The 19037-nt window shown below is 40.2% G+C and overlaps 3 protein-coding genes across 5 annotated transcripts; 2 read left to right on the top strand and 1 right to left on the bottom strand.

Moving 5' to 3' along the window:
• Positions 1–36: 36 nt before the first annotated feature.
• On the top strand, positions 37–6887 carry ipmkb (inositol polyphosphate multikinase b). Its single transcript, XM_037278891.1, has 6 exons — positions 37–1158; positions 2852–2937; positions 3017–3113; positions 3188–3360; positions 3729–3810; positions 3873–6887. The coding sequence occupies exons 1-6, from the start codon at positions 927–929 to the stop codon at positions 4580–4582; spliced, it is 1380 nt and encodes a 459-aa protein (XP_037134786.1). The 5' UTR covers positions 37–926; the 3' UTR covers positions 4583–6887.
• Positions 6888–7344: 457 nt separating this feature from the next.
• Positions 7345–10913, top strand: LOC119138721 (ubiquitin-conjugating enzyme E2 D3-like). Its single transcript, XM_037279044.1, has 7 exons — positions 7345–7677; positions 8334–8397; positions 8816–8847; positions 9003–9080; positions 9626–9731; positions 9843–9936; positions 10013–10913. Exons 1-7 carry the CDS (start codon positions 7654–7656, stop codon positions 10056–10058), a joined length of 444 nt encoding a protein of 147 aa, XP_037134939.1. The 5' UTR covers positions 7345–7653; the 3' UTR covers positions 10059–10913.
• Positions 10914–11816: 903 nt separating this feature from the next.
• LOC119138557 (signal transducer and activator of transcription 5B-like) lies at positions 11817–19037 on the bottom strand. Of its 3 annotated transcripts, XM_037278755.1 has the most exons (20): positions 18889–19037; positions 18198–18334; positions 17880–18036; positions 17712–17801; positions 17408–17585; positions 17141–17271; positions 16521–16672; positions 16289–16444; positions 16012–16191; positions 15817–15904; positions 15565–15687; positions 15401–15493; positions 15120–15326; positions 14950–15044; positions 14638–14780; positions 14242–14397; positions 14095–14146; positions 13907–14014; positions 13603–13738; positions 11817–13569 (listed from the first exon to the last, which is right to left on the bottom strand). In XM_037278755.1, exons 2-19 carry the CDS (start codon positions 18323–18325, stop codon positions 13615–13617), a joined length of 2361 nt encoding a protein of 786 aa, XP_037134650.1. In that variant the 5' UTR covers positions 18326–18334; positions 18889–19037; the 3' UTR covers positions 11817–13569; positions 13603–13614. The 3 variants fall into 3 exon arrangements, with proteins under 3 accessions (XP_037134650.1, XP_037134652.1, XP_037134649.1); XM_037278757.1 differs by having other exon boundaries at positions 11817–13738; positions 18198–18332; positions 18886–19037; XM_037278754.1 differs by having other exon boundaries at positions 11817–13738.

Genomic DNA, 19037 nt, shown 5'->3' with positions numbered 1-19037 from the left:
TAAAGGAGTGAAAACATGTTTTGCGACAGTACGGAATTGACATTGGATATCGTCACTCGAACCGATATGTTGTGTCCCACGCGTTTACGCTGAATTAATGGTTGACGACTGTCGCGTTTCGTCTTATTGATGAAAAATAGACTCTCATTTGGAATGTTTTGCTCATTTTTGACTGTTGGGATTCTTCGGAATCTGCAATTGGACTAAAGCCTTTTCGTAATTCCGGTACGTTTTACTCTACATTTGTGTAGCCTGCTTTTGGTTTTGCTAATGGGAGCTGCACGCCACTCGAAACGTAATATCAGTTTCCACGAGACTCAACAGCTCCGTCTGGAAAGAGAAACGGAGCTTCTTCAAAATAGCTCAAGTTGATTGGAAATGGGATCGTATTATTTGATACAGACGTTGACTTGAGTACATATCACAATTGGAATGGCGCAATCTTATATAACCGCTGATCCCGACAAGTTAATTCGCCTCGTTCTGTATCACACCATGCCTGTGTGGTTTTATTTTGAAATCCCTGAGCGGAAATCGTGCATGGTTCACCTTTGATCGACGCTGTCAGGAAGTGGGATGTGGCCAGATTGTATTTATGCTGCCGATCAAGATATGAAAATCATTGAATCAGCGCGCCTCGGGAGCTCTGCTTCACAGCAGGTCACAGCGGGGATAACACTTTTGCCCTACGTCCCTCAAGTTGCAACCGGGAGTCGAAAGGAGCGAACGGAGCCGCTGTGTCTTTGCTATCGTCTGGATTGGAGCACTTCCCTAAAGACTTGACAACCTCACGCCCAAACACTTTATTGCAACTGCATCCAGGGCGTTGGTTACGTAATAAGTATGTGAATCCATACAGTGACTTTCAAGAAATACATGTATTTTGCTTGAGGACGAAGATTACCGGGCCTCGTCGTTGATCACAAATGTCAGCAAGTCACCATCATCAAGTGATGATGGAGTCCTCTTTAGCTCTCGGTAGACTGGACCTGACTTCCGCTGTGGGGGTCAACATGACCCCGTGCATCTCTCCCGCTGCCTCCACCAAAGAAATGAGTGCTCACCGGACAATTGGAACGCAAGGACCGGCTCACTTGAATGGCTGCGTGCCGCTGTCACATCAGGTCGCAGGTCACAAGTATGGAGTGGATAAAGTGGGTAAGTACAGGTGCACCCCCATATGTGTATAGAACATTTCAATTCTGTTGCAAGAGCTTTTAAAGAAGGATGCAATGATGCAAGTTTCATTTCCTTGCGGCAAATTTGAAGAAGGTTATGACATTCTAAACTGATCAAAATGTACCAATTTCTGGTCAATGTCTCATAATATAGAAATAAATTGGAAAATTCAACAGGGAATCATCTGAAGGCCTCCGTTTTAGGGCAATCGGGTGACGCAAACAAACACACGTACTAAATCGACAATGTGGTTTAATCATTTAACCAAGTTTGGTTTGGTAGGTGCACCTCATTTCAAGGAAAATGTTCAATGGTTTATTATGATGACAAAATAGGAACAGTATTTTCCCTGCGGTCTTGCTACCTGTCGAAACAAAGCAGCATTGAGTTAAGCCGTATGATTTTATCTTATCTTATCTTGTTGTATTTCTAAGCTTGGTCTTACTCCTAATCATTAACCCATCGCTCACATACACTGACTCACATAATCGACTCAAGCAGGCTTTGCTGTGTTGAACAAACAGTGGAATCCTGCTCATCTTGTATAGCTGCTGACTCGACACAATACGTAAGTGCTCCTCCCATTGCTCGTTTGTTACATATACTACATAGGCGGGAGGCATTGTTCAAACTTGCTCAATTGGAAACCAACGTAGGGCCATTTCAAGGTTTATTGAAGCGCTATACTACATCGATATCGTTTGCCTGGCCTATATGATAGCAAGTTGAAATATAACAACAACAAAAATACAATAAAACTGCTATTACTGCTTTTGTATGTAAAGAAATGTAATATTAGACTGCTCATGTTCTATATTACTGAATCCCTGCCATGTTAGATGGTAGCCCAAGTTGATGTTCTTGATCCAGGCACTTTTATTGATACCTAAAGTCATTTAATTTGAGGAAGCTTTTAATAGCATTGGGAAGAGCCATAAATGCTTACCTTTGGACTTCTGCTTGATGTCTTATATCTCACAAAGAACCTCCCCCTTTTTTAACGTGAGGAAAAACACACACTATGATTTAAAATATTTCTGTGAATGAAAAGAAATTGGAGTGTAGTTCCATACTCTGAATAATGTGTATAAAGCCATCAAGTTTTCTTTTAGTAAAATAAACCTATTGTAAGCGTTATCAACTGAATTGGTACATATATGTATCCTGTTTTTTTTTTCCCAAGCCATAAATTAATAAATGATTGGCCGATACCACTTCCCGCTGTTCCTATGTAAACTTCATCTCGAACATATCCAGGATACGTAAAAATCTGCATTTTCTTCCCACAGTCTTTCAGCGTGGAGTTCGAATCGTAGGAGTAATCAAAGCACATTTTATTCCCCAGCAGCTGCTTGCATTACTCATACCTTGCTAATAGTAATATTGCAGAGAGATTTCTATGCACGTCACCCTGGATCAAAAGGGAAAATATGTTGCTTTGTCACAAACATTGAGCTGCAGTCTGCTTGAGGCTCCATGCCCCATTATAGGCTGTCTCCATTTAACTTGTGTCATATTTTACAAGCTGTGGAGGGGAAAAAAAGAAACCATCCAAATGTAACCATTTGTAGCGCATGTGTAAAAAAATATCAAATTGAGTACTTACTATCTTTTATCCATTCCATCCATCCATTTTCCCCACAATATTTCTGAAATACTTTTTTTGTTGAAGGCATTCTGCAGCATCCTGATGGAACAGTCCTGAAGCAACTGCAGCCTCCACCTCGAGGACCAAGGGAGATGCAATTTTACAGCATGGTAATACTGATGTGCATGCTGGCACATACAAAAAAAAAAAAAAGAGATTCAATTTGGCTATTTATTTTTTTTTGACTAGGTGTATGCAGAGGATTGCTGTGACCCATGCCTTCTTGAGCTCCAGACACATCTCCCAAAATATTACGGCACCTTGTCCTCTCCATATGCACCGAACGGTACAGAAGTCATTTTGCACATCTGCTTATACAATACAAGGAGTCAAGATTGTCTGTGCCTGTTACCGCCTCAGACCTGTACATGAAGCTGGAAGATGTGACTCGACGCTTCGTCAAGCCGTGCATCATGGATGTGAAGCTGGGCCAGCGAAGTTACGATCCGTTCGCCTCGCAGGAGAAAAGGGAGCAACAGATCAGAAAATACCCACTCATGGAGGAGATAGGTTTCCTGGTCCTTGGCATGAGGGTGAGTTCTGAAATCTCTTTTGAAAAGTAGTGTATTAGTTGAAGAACACCAGATTTAAAAAAAAAAAGTACTGATTTCAAATCAGAAATAGATGCAGAATGATGTGTACCAAGTGACACACCATGATATTATCTGATTACTGGATCAACGTGGGTGGGAGAGTCCAGGAAAAACTGATAGTACATCTTATCTTTTTAAAAGGATGCAAGTAAAATATATTTCAAACATTTATCACTTTGTTTCCGTTCCCTTCCGTTTGTTTGTGCCGTTAGCATTTCCTGTTTGCTTTAAGATAGCCTCCGCATACAAACAGTACAAAATGTTATTAAATGTTAGGGTTCATTAAATGTGGGTTTTTTTCCTGACAGGTTTACAAACTGTCCAGTGACACTGTTGACACGTTTGACCAGCACTATGGAAGGGGACTGTTGAAGGACACCATTAAAGATGGTATGTTTGTGTGTCATGGTTATTTTGTTCTCCTAACAAGTCCTAACTCTTCTCTTCTCTAGGCTTGGCGAAATTTTTTCACAACGGCGTTTGTCTGAGGAAGGATGCCGTAGTAGCCAGCATTCGCCGAGTACAGAATATCCTCCACTGGTTCGAGTCTCAGCGTCAGCTAGTCTTCTACGCCAGCTCTCTTCTCTTTGTCTACGAGGGCATCCCCTCCTCGAGCACCTTCGGCCTCATCGCCACCAACAGCCCGGCCGCCGTGGGCGAGGATGAAAGGAGCCGGGAGGTCGGGGACAAGAATGAAAAGATGGCAGAGTACAACAACAACAACAACATTCAGCCCCGTGATTGCACCCGAGACTCCATTTTCAGCAATCACAGGAAAGGCGGCCTCCAACTTTGCGCCAAGACTCGCCTTCAAGGTAGCGGCGGAGACGACGCCATTTTAGGGCCGCCGACGCCGCGCCAACCCGTATCCGTCGAGCAGGACAACTCCACGTGGTTGTCCCGGCAACCGCCAAACGGAAACGGAAACAAATCCCAACGTGATGGGAAGGGTGAGGATAGAGAGAGAGACAAGAGCGGCGGCGGCAGAGAGGCGGATACCGTGCGAGGTGGAGGCGAGGCGAGCGAAGGAAACGCGCAGGTGGAGGTCAAGATGATCGACTTTGCCCACGTTTTCCCCAGCGAGAGCCCCGATCACGGCTACATCTACGGCCTCAAGCACCTGCTGAGCGTATTGAACCAGATACTCTCTGACGACGCTTAGACTCGTCCGCTCTCGGAACCACCACCACCGCCACCGTCGTCATCTCACCGGCTTGTGATGCGTTTATGGTTTTCCTGAGCGGAAGTCACAGAGGCTGACGCTTCCATGCACTAAGCAATCCCTTGAAGGCATTAGGACCCTCTGCCATCAGTTGCTGGGTCCACTCCAAAATGTGACCCCACTTTGCCTGTAATCCATTTGAAATGCACTGGATTTGACAAGTCTATTTTTATATTGAGGCCACTGAGAGAAGAAGAAGAAGAAGAAAAAAAATAACTGTTAGGTATGTGTTGTATATCAGAACATCTCAAATCCTGAGTGAGCCAGAGATTTTTCTGTATTGTTTTTACCATAGTAACTATTTGATACTATTTATAGCAGTTTTAGATTTGTGCTTAATGGTGTGGATGCTGAGAGAAGCTTTCACTGCCATAACGCATCAAAATATGTCTTATTTTTTTTTTTTTTTTACCCTAAAAAAATGATTGCTTCCCAAACACTTTTTTTTGACAAATAAGAAAACTAAAAATGCTAAACTATCAGTATGGGGGGAAAAAAAAAAAAGTTGTCATCTCCAAAAAGTTGTCCTGTCCCCCAAAATACTCTTCAATTCTATTTGAATTCGGAAGGGATGTTTTTTTTTTTGTGTATATCACAACAATGCTTTCTGGAATATTAACATAAATCAGCTTTTCTTATGAACTGGCATTTTTGCTTTTGATTTTCTCTTCTTTCTTTTGGTGCGTAAACATCTCTCAGCATTCACATTCCGTTTTTGAGGGAATTTCTATTTTTCAAACAATAAAAGGTAAGTCTCTTTCCAAGTTCTATTTCTGCATAAATAACTAGTGTTACTGTGTATGTCAACATTACCCAAGATTGTATAGTGATGTGTAATTTCCGCTTGTGCCGTTATTTCCATCCGACATTAGGTTACCATAGCAATACTGGCCTGGATTTGGAATACAAGAAAGCACTTTGACATTGAGACCCTGAAAAACACAAATACTCGAGTTGAACTGGATTTCAAACAACTCTCCCACTTAGCAAACCACCAACTGGAACTTGAGTTGCTTGAATGTCGTCATCCTTTGTTAAAAATGTAAACCCGAGCTTAAACTGACACACTTTACTGCCATTCAATTTCTTGACATTGTCATTTTGTCTTTTTGTTGAATCCAATGTCAACAGGGATGTAACTCAGGTAATGAACACCAAGAATACATGCCATTGCCATTTTCGCTCCCCAGCCAGAGATGATCCTCGTGCTGTGTAGATGCTCAGTGTTTAAGTCCACGTCAATCGCATTTATGGCTTTGTCGTTTTTGTCGTCGTCGTATTATCGAGGCTCCGCACCTAGTTCTGATCGATGGTATCTGGTTAAGATCACGAGTTTTCCGATTGTACACTTGATCAATAGGATGTGAATGGAGAAAGACGGCAAAGAATGGGCTTTAGTTTGTTTGTATTACTTGTTTTGGGCATTGTATGGATGTTGGAAGTCATGGCTACCTTTTCTGTCCTGTTTGACTCCTATTTAGAGTTGTGTCATTTTTCTAGAGGTTTCTAGGCTGGTCTTCGGACTGACCGTGCAAATATTTCACACACATTGGATGATATTAATCAGATTAAATGCAATGATTGACGGATGAATGATGCAACCCAAAGTGAAAAGTGGCACCAAAAAAAAAAAAACTCCAACTAATTCAAATTTAGTTCTTTGTTGGTGGGATGGTGTATCTTGTTAGTCTTCTCACCAACAATGTAACGCATTTTTTTTAATTTAGTTTTAATTTTTCTTTTAAATTGCTGCTAATCTTTTTTTCTACACTATAACTGGCTCCTTATTGTGTTTCAATATGGCAGGCTGCATTAGACATTTTATTTGATCTGTAATGAACTGAATTGTTCGCAATTGTTTCTAAATACAAATAGATGACTAAAGTATATTTCTTTCTTTTGTGATCACATTTTTTGAAGTCCTATTTGATGTTTACACGCATTATTTTCCTGTAACTGCCATGTGTATTGTCAATTACTTTCCTGTCTTTGTGTTTTGAACATCATTTTTCGTTCATTCCGGCAGCTTTATTGATCTGTTCATTCTGCTTGTAAGCTAACAAATGTCATATCATACAGATTTACACAGGGAATCATGAATAAAATATTTTTGTTTAATGACAGTAATGCAACTTGTAACCCGTGTGTAAAGTCTGATAATCAGGCTTTGGTACTAAAGCAGGCACTTTTTCCATTATTATAAATTGTTTACTTAACATTCAATAAAAACGATCACATCTGAATACACCTTTGCAGATATCACATTATGTTTGTGCTTAAAAAAAAAAATTCCACAAAATAAAAAAAAACGAATCTAAAATAATGTGAAATATGACATTCTGTGTTTAAATGGGGTGAGATATGTCAATTTTAGGGATGTGTTTAATTTAATAAACTTTTAGTTAATACATGAATATTCAATTGGTACCTTTGGCCTTGGCACGGTCCTCTTCTACTGCTTAAATAAGATAAGTTGTAACAACATCCTGAGGAAGCGTATAACTCATCTCACCCCATTTACCCAAATGACCACACTGTAATTGCTGACAATTTGACTTATCTGCTGGAAATGCAATTTCACAGAGATAACGAATACACACAGTTGACACTATGCATTTGTTCATAACAACATAATGAGGTTTACGTGTGCATTTATCTTACGTCACATGTTGCTCCAAAATTATACAAAAACTGATCATTAAAACATTTCCTGTCAGAGATTGGAATCTTTCTCAAGTAGGCTACATTGGTTTCTTGGAGACAACATGCATCACAATTCAACGTCAAGGTGTGTTTGATTCGAGCTGGGTAAACTACACTTCCCATGATGCCTTTCGGCCGGGCCACCGTAAACACAGAAGGCGGAAACAAAAGAGCTCTCATAAATGCACAAACCGTAAACCGGCTGCCGGGCAAGGAAATGAACTACAATTACTGATCGTGACACTCTACCCAAATTGAAACGAATAAAGTCACACGAAGTTTGTTGAAGTTCGGCTACACCAGTCAACATGGCACTGAAGAGAATAAATAAGGTAACTGACTAGCTTGCTAGCGGCAGATAAATGGACCATCGAAGGCTAATGATGAGACAAAGTTGCTGTTGCTAGTGTTTCCTCGCTTTCCTTGCATTTAAACAACTTCGGCGGGACTCAGTAACGGTTTTACAAACGATATGATTGTTGACACTTCCATAAATAGACGAGGCAGAGAATGACAAGTTCAAAGTTTCAGCTTAGCTTGCTAAGCTAAGCTCAATTCCTGCAAGCGTTCCTGTTGGACCACTTTTGCTAGCAAAGTTGAAAATCAAGCTTGAGGTATCTCCTATCAACAACAATTAGCTATATTTTGGAAACTTGCATGTTCTCTATAGTGGTATGTAAACGACTACAAGCTGGTTTGACTAGCCTCGTATTACAGTAAACATATGTACAATTAAGTAACTTGTGTTTATTTAAACCCGAAATTGCCAACAATTGACGTCAGGTAGACCTTTACTAAGAAACTGATGCGATGCAGATATCAGAACATCTCCTGGAACCATCAATGAACAACAATTAACTGTTAAAAACTAATTAGTGCACTGCAGGATGTGTTTTGTTCAGTAGTAACTGTAGTAGGCAGCGTCATTAAATTAAAGTCAAATAGTCAAGTAAATGACTGACAGCAGCATTTCTGTTTTGTTGAGCAGGAGCTGCAGGACCTGCAGAGAGACCCTCCAGCACAGTGTTCTGCTGGACCTGTGAGCGATGACTGTGAGTAAAGACATTTTGTCATATGCAAAGTAAAAAAAATAAATAAAAATTAGTGGGCTAAATGATTTTGAAAAAGATTGTCATTTCTTTTCTTTTTTTTACCCTCAGTTTTCCAGTTGCGCTATAATATGCAATTTTCAGAAAATGGATATTTTTGTTTCTTGAGTGTGATTTGAAAATGAAGTATAAGAAACCAACACAGAATGAATTCTTTGCTCACTGATTGAGTGGTGACATCTCATATTCCATCTTGCGTGCTGTAAAGGCTAGGTCACATTCTCAATCTTATGACAGAGGTATTCAACTTCAGATGTTCCACTGGATTATCAGATTTATTTTGGTTTGTCGGAGTAAGGCCAGCATAGCCACTTACAGGTTTCTTCTGCTTTTATATTTGTCTCTTCCTTTTTGATTTCAGTGTTTCATTGGCAGGCCACAATAATGGGTCCGGTGAGTATGTTTTTCTTAACTGGGCTCTGACACATATCAAACCCAGTTGGCAAATCACTTTTGCTTGCTTTCCATGTAGTTTTTCCTCATGCATCACTTTAATATAATACTTATAATGTCTAAGCAGTTGTGCAATTTCTCACATATCCTGTCAGGGGGACAGTCCTTACCAAGGAGGTGTTTTCTTCCTCACCATTCATTTCCCCACCGACTACCCCTTCAAGCCACCAAAGGTGAGATGCATTGATCATTTTCAACAAGTGATAGCAACAAAACATCTTTTGAATTCACATTGAATACAAAAATGGTTAACTCCCATTGCTTATCTTGGCAAAAATGATTTTGCATTGTTTATTTTTTTATTTTTTTTGGGATAAGTAGCTGTTAGCATAATTCGTCTCCCTGACAAACAAGCATCTAAATTGTTAAAAACGTGACTGCAATTCCTAAATAACTACGATGACCAATATTCATGCTTTAATATACTGACTGACAAGTAGCCTACATACGCCCTCTAGTGGCCAAATTAAATATTGCCGCAGTGAGCAAACAAGAAAATAACATTGTCCTGGCTCCTGGCGATGGTCGTTAAAGTCACATCAAACCTTAATAATATACAGAAAAAGAGCTGGGTGATTAGGTGAGAAAATATTTGAGGATGTGCAAGTAGAACTAGGTGCAAGGTTCCATTTTGTCTTGCAGTTGCTGTGGAACTAAACATTCCTTGCCAAGTCTCTTGTCAGTGCAGTGACATAGTATACGATCTTCTCTTCTCCAGGTAGCGTTTACAACAAAGATTTATCACCCAAATATCAACAGCAATGGGAGTATTTGTTTGGACATTCTACGGTCGCAGTGGTCTCCTGCGCTAACTGTGTCAAAAGGTAGGTTTGTAGTTTTCGCTTCGTATATATGTGTATATATATTATATATATATATATATATATATATAGATATATATATATATATATGTATGTGTTTTCTGGCTTTTTCAGTGCTATTGTCCATATGTTCTTTGCTGTGTGATCCAAACCCGGATGACCCTTTAGTTCCAGATATAGCACAGATGTACAAGAATGACAAAGACAAGTTAGTACGCACATCCAAAGTCTGCCATTTTGGATGTATGTGGAACTTAATGTTTCCTCCTCTTCTCTCTCTTCAGATACAACAAACTAGCAAAAGAATGGACCCAAAAGTATGCCATGTAACAAAAACAGTTGCATTATAAACATGTTTTTTTTTTTTTTTTTCTTTCTTTAATTTTTTTTATTAAAGTCACAAAACACTGTAAAATATAGTAAGGAATTGAATAACCTCCAATCAACAATATTCAATGACATTTATCTCATCATGAGTCTCATAGCTGAAAGTAAAACAGCGTGTTTTGGTGCTTTTTAGTCATTTTACAATTTTGAATTCTCCTTTAAGACCAGCTATTAGAAACCGCTATGTAGCATTCTTGTCATTTGATAAAAAAAAAAATATATATACATATATATATATAGAAGCTGCCATTCAGGCACAAGGAGGAATGCCAAATTTGCTTTTCTAAACTTGACTGTATTTCTGAAAATTATAATGGACATTCTTTTTTATTTCCTCTAACAGTATAACTTGAACGTAGTTTCATTTTGTTTTACTTCCTGTATGCTGAATGGAATAATGAACAGGTGAACAGGTACTGTCTCCCTAAACATCAAAAGCAGTTTCGAAATCATCTCATTGTTTTCTTGTTCTTTACAGTATTTTAAAAAGTATACTTATTTTACTAATCTGGGAAAATCATTGTAAAGCTGCCATTTTAAAAAAGTGGCTTGTCTCTTCGAGAATTACTGAATTTTTTATTTTTTATTATTCAAACATAAGAGATCAGATTTTTAGTTCAGTCTTAAGGGGTGTACCTGAATTGTATTGACATTTAGATTGATTTGATTCATTTAAACTCCAGAAAGTGTGAAAATCTTTTTATGTTGTTGTTGTTCCTGTACAAATTCTCACGTTTGACGCCTACATGGCACATTTTGTACTAAAATAAAGAATGGTACAGTCCAGTTCCAACTGTTTTGCTTTAATAGATTTCTTGAAATCTTTTTCCCCTCTTTTAAAACGAAAATTAGTGTAAAAATAAAAGCTTTGCTGTTCAGATTTTTTTTTTTTATAAATATATATATTATATATGGTCGACGATCAATTAATTCAGGTCAAGACGCTCGTCCCGGTCACATGACATGTTTCCCCAGTCGAGCCCGCAAAGTTAGCAAAAATGAGTAAGATTTTATTTTGAAAAATATAAAAAAAATTGGGGATTCTCTCCTAATTACATCCGTCGGCGCACCTGTGTCTCTTGACCCAGGTGAATTCAAGTCAAGACGTTCGTCCCGGTCCCGTCCCGAAGCTAGCAAAAATGAGTAAGAAAAAGAGATGTTTGGAAAGCTTCTTTGGGAAGAAGAGGCTACAATTTCCAAGAAAGCTGAATTCAAGGCAGAATATCCCGAGCTCGCCTCAAAAGCACTGAAAACCCTGCTTCCCTTTCCAACGGGGTTTTCTTCGGCTACCAAAACAAAACTACGGAGCAGATACTTCATGGTGAGTTTTATTCTTATACCCTTTGTATTTGTTTTTATGCCAGTCGTATCGTTTTATTCCATCGTATTTATACATTTATTTATATAAAGGCCGGTCCGTGAAAATATTGTTTGACATGTAACCGGTCCGTGGCGCGAAAAAGGTTGGGGACCGCTGATACAGAGCACAACTGAGTGAATAAAATGTCAAATGGAAGGATTTATAACCATAACACCTTTAAAATCATTTTATTTCATTACAACCAAGACAATGGTGTCTGCTATCCCTTCGTTGAGCTTTTATTGTCTCCCAAAACACGGACACATCTTGGCAAATACGACCTAAAATATTTCCTAATAGATTACAGACAACTACAATGTATTCAGCCAGACAGCCACCCATTGACAAAAAAAAAGGTTTTATTTAGCAAAATTAAACACTTTAGGTGGTATGATTGCTCAAGCATTTGCATTTTCTCAGGTTTCATAATGTATCATAAAAAAAATAATTTTCACATTCAAGGCTACAGTCCCAGCACCAAAGGCAACATTTCATTCAACTCGCCAGGCAGCTTTTGATATAGACCGTGACAGTATTTATGATTTTGCCTTTATAATACCACAGTGGCATTTATTTATCCATTTGGAATACACCACAAAAGCTGAATTGCAGAAAAGAACAAAAAAGATATATGGTGGCCTGGAGTAACGCAAAGTCGCGTTGGACTCATACATATTTAGTCGTAATTTGATCTTACTATGTTTAAGCTATACTGTGAATAGCTACAAGTGTCCCATCATTTTATACGCGACAGTAAAGCAACACAATATAACCAAATTGAATGTCCCTAAAAAGAACAAATGCCACCTAAAAAAAACTCGAGACCAGAATTTAGTTTCCCCCATCCTTCACAATAAGCAAAAATATTGTGTCCATTTTGCACATAAATTGCATTTTTTGAAATTGAGCTAGTACATATTAATCTTATTATATGCATGAAATTTCATATTTATATATTATAAATGCAGACTAAAAATCTGGTTATTGCGGAGGCCACGTGATGCAAAAAGAAATGCAGCATGGTAAGAGATAATCATTAAGAAGTGCTCGTTTTCCCTAAATAGAGCAAGGAACCATATTTGGTCATACATTAAACTATATTATATCAAATTGAAGCCACAGCCCAAAACATAAAATAGTAGAAAATTGTCATTTCTTCCAGCCAATTAAAGAAAGGTCATAATGGAAAAACAAAATAAATTCTGAAAGTCACAACAATGATGTAGTAAAAGAGAAAAAGTCTTATGCACTGCCATATGAATTATATATTTTTATAAAAAAAATTAAGCTTAGACTGTATGAAACCTGGCATTTGAACAGGGGGGGTGTAGAGTTTTGAGAGCTGCTGTATATATCTAATATTTATGTATAAGTATGCATATATACAATATGTATGCATATTAATGTCCAACAAGTGCATGTTCATATGTATCCATATCCATTAGTAGTTTGGATGAAAATGTTTGTTAATTATATACATGTCATATAGTTGCACAATTGTAAATCAATTTCTCGACAGCACGCTGTAATGGAGTCCATTTCGGCACTTACAATTTTGCATGAGAATGATTCCCGTTTAAAAAGACATTTACTGGAAATAATTTCAGGAAAATGAACACTTTTGGGCAGCACAGTGTGCTAGTGGTTAGCACATCCGCCTCACAGTTGGAATGGGAGCTCCAGCCATCCCGTGTCGTTTGCTCGTCTGTGTTGGTTTTCTCCGGACACTTCCTCCCTCACAGGTAATTGAAGACTCAAGATTTGTGTAAATCTGAGTGTGAATCATTGTTTATGTATGACACAATTAGTCCAGGATATATAGAAGTCAGCTTGGATAGGCTTCGGTCCACCCGCAGCTGGATTTGCTTACATTGTGTGCTTTATAGATTGAATTTACAAAAATACTGACTGAAATGTAAACTGTCGTACTGCGCTTCAGAACTGCCATCGACCTGATAAAAGCCAGTGAGGAACATTTGAATGCAAATGTGGATTGAAAAAAAGGCACCAATACTGCTGCCCCAGGTTAGAGACGGACAAGTTGCTGTCAGAATCTGAGGTATGGATGTTTGTTGAATACCTGACCATTATGAAGATACATTTGCGCCAAAGAAAGATCGTGGATAGGATGCGTCCCGTTCAGGACTGCTGGCTGCTCCACTGGTTGGCCATGGGCCTACGCAGAAGCTCCTCCACATGTCGGGCTACATCCATGGTATCATCCAAGTCAAAGTCTCCCTCTGCATCCAACATGGCATCCCCCCTGAGAGGACAACAGCGGATGGCACATTTAAAATGGAGCTCGATAAATGTAGCCGAGCAGCTACTTTTTTTTTATTCGGAGATGTGTTTGTGCACATTTAAAAGAGACATCCACTTTTTTTTTTTAGCTTGTGTACATGAATAAAAATAAGGGTACATGCTCACTCACATTGAGTGGTAGGCAGCAAAATTGTTGGGATTAACCACAGAGGGAGAAGACGATTGGTCCATGAATGTGGGAGTTGTTCCGCTAGGTTCAGGATTCGGGGTTGTGAATCTGTCCAAATGAAATGTGGACTTTAATAGATATGTCAAAAAAAAATATATATATCATTTGGCATTCCATAGATGACTCACTCTGGTACAACTTGTTTGATCTGCGGTTTCACGTAGCCATCCACTGCTTTTGCTGCCAGACAATGAAATGGATCAGTGTTTCACTTTTAAATCCAATTTCAATCAATTCTGTATTTCTGATTTCACATGAGGAGTTGAAATACATACAGAGAGGTGGCGTGTAGTACTTTGCAAAGACCTCATCCTTGGGTCGGTCGGGATAGAGAAACAGGAGATGGTTCAGATCGCTGATACGGTCTGCCAAGGAACGAATGGAGAAATCCTTGGTGGTATAAGGCAACAAATTCCATACCAGCCTTTCACCTGTACACCCATAGGAACAACATACAATTAGATTCCACCACTCGCACAACTTGCTGAAAAAGATCAAACCATTTAAGTGCATACAAATATTGAACATCAAGAACGTGTTGATTTTATCGCACTTATATTGGGCCTGTCGGGCCAGTGTCATTGGACTTGGTCATGTCGATCCATGGTAAAAAAAAAAAGGACATGATATAATCCATCATATGATATAATAATGTGCAGTTGATTCAGTACCTGCTTTGTTGGGATTCTCTGCAACCCACGCAATGGTGATGCCACCAATTTCAGAGTCACTGAATCGTAGGAGAAATGTCCCATTAGGTTTGGACATGAGCATATCCTGCGCCTGCTGTTTGTTAACAAACCCCAGGATGGCCCTGCAATCATTCAAAATGACATTTTAATAGACGTTTGAAGTCATCAAGTGGAACGTGCTGATTATTATTTGCATTTTTGGTTCTACTTCATGTCTCGTGAAATAACCATTTGATGCTTTCTACAGTTCAAGTCTGACTGCTGCAACAACAAGGACAAAACACGAATTACCCATCATTCCAATGAGGCTTGAGATGTTTCTTCATAAGTTCCATGACTCCATCGAACCACTGCCAAAAGGTGAAGTTGCGTCCAGGTAGGCTTTCCTGTTCAAAAGAGTCAAGTTGATGCTATTTCTCTTCTATGACTATAAAGAGCGAGCATTTTGTTGCTGGCTTCACCCTGTTAAACTGGGCCCAAGATATGCTCATGTTGCGGTATTCCTCTGGGTTGTTACTTGTACTCGTGAAAGCTTTCTGCGCCAGGAAAACCAGATTATTCTCGGACAGGCCACGCTCACTGTGCATTTCCGCCTGGTACTTCAAATCAAGGGCCTCACAGAGCTGGCTCCAGAGTACCTTGTCTGGTACAATGAATGGAACCCTGCCCTGAAGAGACAAGAACCAAATTATTCATGGAAATATTTCAAGGCACTTGATTAAGACCGCCGTATCCAACTCACTGGTTCGGCAAAGGCGTTGTCCCAAAGTACTGTTGCTGTGGCGTTGTTGTCCTGACTACCGTGGACTATCACTACTACGGGTAGTGATAACGTCTGCAGGTCAAAGCAATATTACATTAGAAATATGATTTATAACCAATTCAGTTATCACAGTTTGCTCTTACTTTAACATGGAAGACCAGTTCATTGCCTCCAATGCTGAACTGTGATTCAAACAGAACTGTGAACTTTTCCTCTGTCACTGACTCGGCACCTCGACGATCCGAACGCTTGATTCGCTTCAGGGACTGAACGCAAAAATAAATTGATACATTTAAAAAAAAAAAACTAAAACATTAGCAGAAACACAACACACACTCCATGCAGCCAATGCATTTGATTAGTTTCTTTAGGCATTTTGTTTGAATGTTTCCTACCATGTTTCTGAAGTGTGCACTGAGAGCGCCCGTGGCCTGCTGATACTCCATCACGCAGTTGTTGTTAAGGATTTCACCGCTGCTTTCACTACCAAATGTGGAGGAGAAAAAAAAAAGAAAGAACTTGACATTTAATATCATTTTCCATGATTTAACAAAGCAGAGACCATGAAAGTCTGGCTTCTTCTCCTTCACCTGTGTGTGCTTTCGTTCTTGAGTAGCGCTTTGGCCTGTTGCTCACTCACGATGGAAGCCTTGACTTGAGGCGGATTCATGTGGACGTTGAGCTTTCCGCCCACCAGGAGTCGCACGGTGGCAGCAAACTTGGTGTGGGTTCTTAACACCTGGGGCGGTTGCTTTTCAATGATGAAGGTGCTAAAACCAAGGAGGACATATTAACATGAAGAGCAACATCCATAACCGTTTGCGTGACTATATGACTTGGATTAATAGCGAGGGATCTTATTTTCACCTAGTAACCAAGGCAGAGATGATATCCGTGATGTCTGAATTGAGTTTGCTCAGTAACTCTTCCATGGGGCCCGGTAGAGGAAGCTGCTGAGTGAGATGTTCGCAGCGTCGAATCTGTTGTCGGTTGGTCCAGATCAGATCTGCCAGCTTTTCGCACCTAAGAAATAATAATGCATGAAATAAATGTCAGCAACTCTGTCGCCAGTCAAAAAGCCTCCATCCTGAATGCATACCAGGACTGGAGAATATCGAGTCCTCCCTCATGAGGACCCCCATTTCCAGCTAACTGCTGCCGCCTCTTCCACTGGATGAGCTCCTCGTCTAGGATCAAAGTCTGCTGTTTCCTCAGAAGGGTTAGGGTCTTTTGGTGTTGTTCTGACAGGTCCTGCAAACGTACCATGAGACGCACTTGTATCAATGTCCTTTATTTGGTTGCATTTGTTTTATGTGCTCTAATATTGTGCATTAAAGATGACAAAAATAATGAAATGACATGCAATTGAGATGCATTATCAAGAGGAAAATGTATTGGCCCAACCATTGCAAGCAAAAAAACAAAGTGGCAAACACGTTTCAAACCGTACTGACAAATGAGATATTTGGAGAATGTGTACAAGTATGTTGTGAAAAGGAATGTCACCATTCAGAACTGCTTAAACATTTACTCAAGCATGGCGTTGAAACCGGAGCCAGCGTAAAACACTAGTTATTGTTCTACAGGCAAGACTGGCGCTGGAAAATAATATTCTAGGAGTTCAAGCCAGTGGCAGGGTGGTTACTTCCTTTCTTGACCAAGATTTGCCACCTCTGTTGAAACTAGCAAAGAAGTGAAAATGATATTGGCGATTCATACAAGCCTATATTTCTGCAATGTGCTAGCCTCTCTGGCGAGCCAGGCCTCAACAGTGGTCCTCTTGCTTTGGAGTGCGCTTTCCCGTTGGGTGCGCTCAGCTGGAGGCAGGGAGCTCAGACTGCTCAGCTGGGCTGACCAAAATGAAAGCAAGATTAGAGCCAGGCAGGGGGGAAACAACGTATGTGACCATCATTGATTCGGGGAATAGCCGCACTTTGTTTCCTTAAGAGCATTTCCAAATAATACATTTGTTGATGGAGTGCATACCCTGCAGGCGCAGGTTTTCCTGGTACTGGATGATGAAGTACTCCTGGCTGTGCTGCAGCTTCCTCAACTCATTCTCAGTCTCCTGCGTGGCTAATCGGAGCTCTTCGAAGGTCTGATCGATCTGCTGATGGCGCTGGGAGAGGCTGTCTAAGACCTGCCCCCCACTCACACAATTTGCCTTAGCACCAAAAAAAAAAAGAGGAATTGAAATTGTTGAATGCAAAACACCTCCACAGGAAGCAGACTAGTCGTAATTTTATTTATTTATTTGATACCTTCCGGTTCCCGTGGCTTGGATACTTACATTTAAGGCTTCTTGAAGCAATCGCTTCTCGGAGCACAGGATGTGTTTGATGCAGCGCACTAGCTCCAAAGGACAGCGGTCATATGTGCTCTGCATTTCAAATCAAACCGTGATTTACAATCCATTTTGATGCTGGTCATAAAAGAAACTGTCGTTTTGCGAGGTTACCTTTAGCTGTGTTGCATAGTGTCCTAGCTTGATCTTAAGAAGAAAGCCATCCTCTCCCCCCTGAAGCTGGGCTTTCTTCTGAAGCTCTACCACCAAGTTGTCCAGCAAACGCTTGGCTTTGGCTTCCTCTGCTGGGTTGCCCAACTCCACCGAATCCCTTTTGATGAATGGCACGAACGAGAGAACTCAAATTGATATGAATTTATGATTACAAACGCAATTGTTTATTCGGCGATTTATATGGCACGGCCAGCATGGTGACCGCTCCATGATCAATGTAGCTATGGCATGAAGTTTTGTGTTTGAAACAGAAATTACCAAAGTTGGCTCTCAATCCACTGGGCCAAGTAGTGGCGCACCTCAATGGGAAAATGCTGCCCATAGAGTGCCTGCATCTGATGTAATGCATCACCCTGGAGCTGCTGGGCTTGAATCCACATTGCCATGGTGCTCCTGTGGAAGAGGGGGAAGGAAGGGGGCGCAGGAAAAGGATGAGGGGAGCGTGCTTGCAAAGCAAAACTGAGTATTTTCATTTAAGCATGTCCTGATGCTTTTTAATACACATCTTAACAGTTTATTGTTGACTGGACCACTCGGATTTTAAAGCTAAATTTGTTATGAAAGTTGGCTTTTTTGTTCAATTCACAGAGCAGATTCTCATTGGTCTGCTTGCTATTGAGTTGATCGAATGTTTTCGTTTGCTAACGATGGTCTTAGTGCACATCCAGGGATTGCCACGCAATGAAATACATTGAATTACCTTTCCAGATATTGTTGCACCGATAAACCCATCCCATGAATATTGGGGCGATATGGAGTTCCCCCCCCCCCCTTTATTTTAACTTGGGTGGGACTTGAGCGTGCGTTGTGCTAACTAGCTAAAGTATGCTATCATCTTCGCTAGCATCGTCGAGCGCAGTGCACACAGTTAAGTTCGAGAATGCAATTGAAACTTCAACTCCCCTAACGCCACATGCTTACTTGTATGGTTGCGAATCAAGCTCACCTTTTTAAAGGCCGCAGAACAGCTCACAGACGCACCATGGTTAGAGAAGTAGCGGACAGACAACACGTAAACACAACTTTTAACGTCACCGTTGTTGACATTCGCGCAACATTCTGCGATGCCAGCTGTTGCTGCAACGAGAAGTCAAGAGT

Source organism: Syngnathus acus, chromosome 19 (assembly GCF_901709675.1).
Source record: "Syngnathus acus chromosome 19, fSynAcu1.2, whole genome shotgun sequence".
NCBI classification, from domain to species: Eukaryota; Metazoa; Chordata; class Actinopteri; order Syngnathiformes; family Syngnathidae; genus Syngnathus; species Syngnathus acus.
Note: the sequence above shows the minus strand (reverse complement) of the source record. Positions and strands in the feature narration are given on the sequence as shown.

Excerpts from the sequence above, each read along its gene's own strand:
- LOC119138721 (XM_037279044.1), top strand. The coding sequence starts at position 7,654 with ATGGCACTGAAGAGAATAAATAAG. Across the intron at positions 8,848-9,002 it reads AGGCCACAATAATGGGTCCG|GGGGACAGTCCTTACCAAGG; the intron begins GTGAGTATGTTT and ends ATATCCTGTCAG. Across the intron at positions 9,081-9,625 it reads ACCCCTTCAAGCCACCAAAG|GTAGCGTTTACAACAAAGAT; the intron begins GTGAGATGCATT and ends TCTCTTCTCCAG.
- ipmkb (XM_037278891.1), top strand. The coding sequence starts at position 927 with ATGTCAGCAAGTCACCATCATCAAGTGATGATGGAGTCCTCTTTAGCT. Across the intron at positions 1,159-2,851 it reads GTATGGAGTGGATAAAGTGG|GCATTCTGCAGCATCCTGAT; the intron begins GTAAGTACAGGT and ends TTTTTGTTGAAG. Across the intron at positions 3,114-3,187 it reads CTCTCCATATGCACCGAACG|ACCTGTACATGAAGCTGGAA; the intron begins GTACAGAAGTCA and ends TTACCGCCTCAG.
- LOC119138557 (XM_037278757.1), bottom strand. The coding sequence starts at position 18,325 with ATGGCAATGTGGATTCAAGCCCAGCAGCTCCAGGGTGATGCATTACAT. Across the intron at positions 15,688-15,816 it reads GTGCACACTTCAGAAACATG|TCCCTGAAGCGAATCAAGCG; the intron begins GTAGGAAACATT and ends TTTTGCGTTCAG. Across the intron at positions 15,327-15,400 it reads ACAACGCCTTTGCCGAACCA|GGCAGGGTTCCATTCATTGT; the intron begins GTGAGTTGGATA and ends TTGTCTCTTCAG.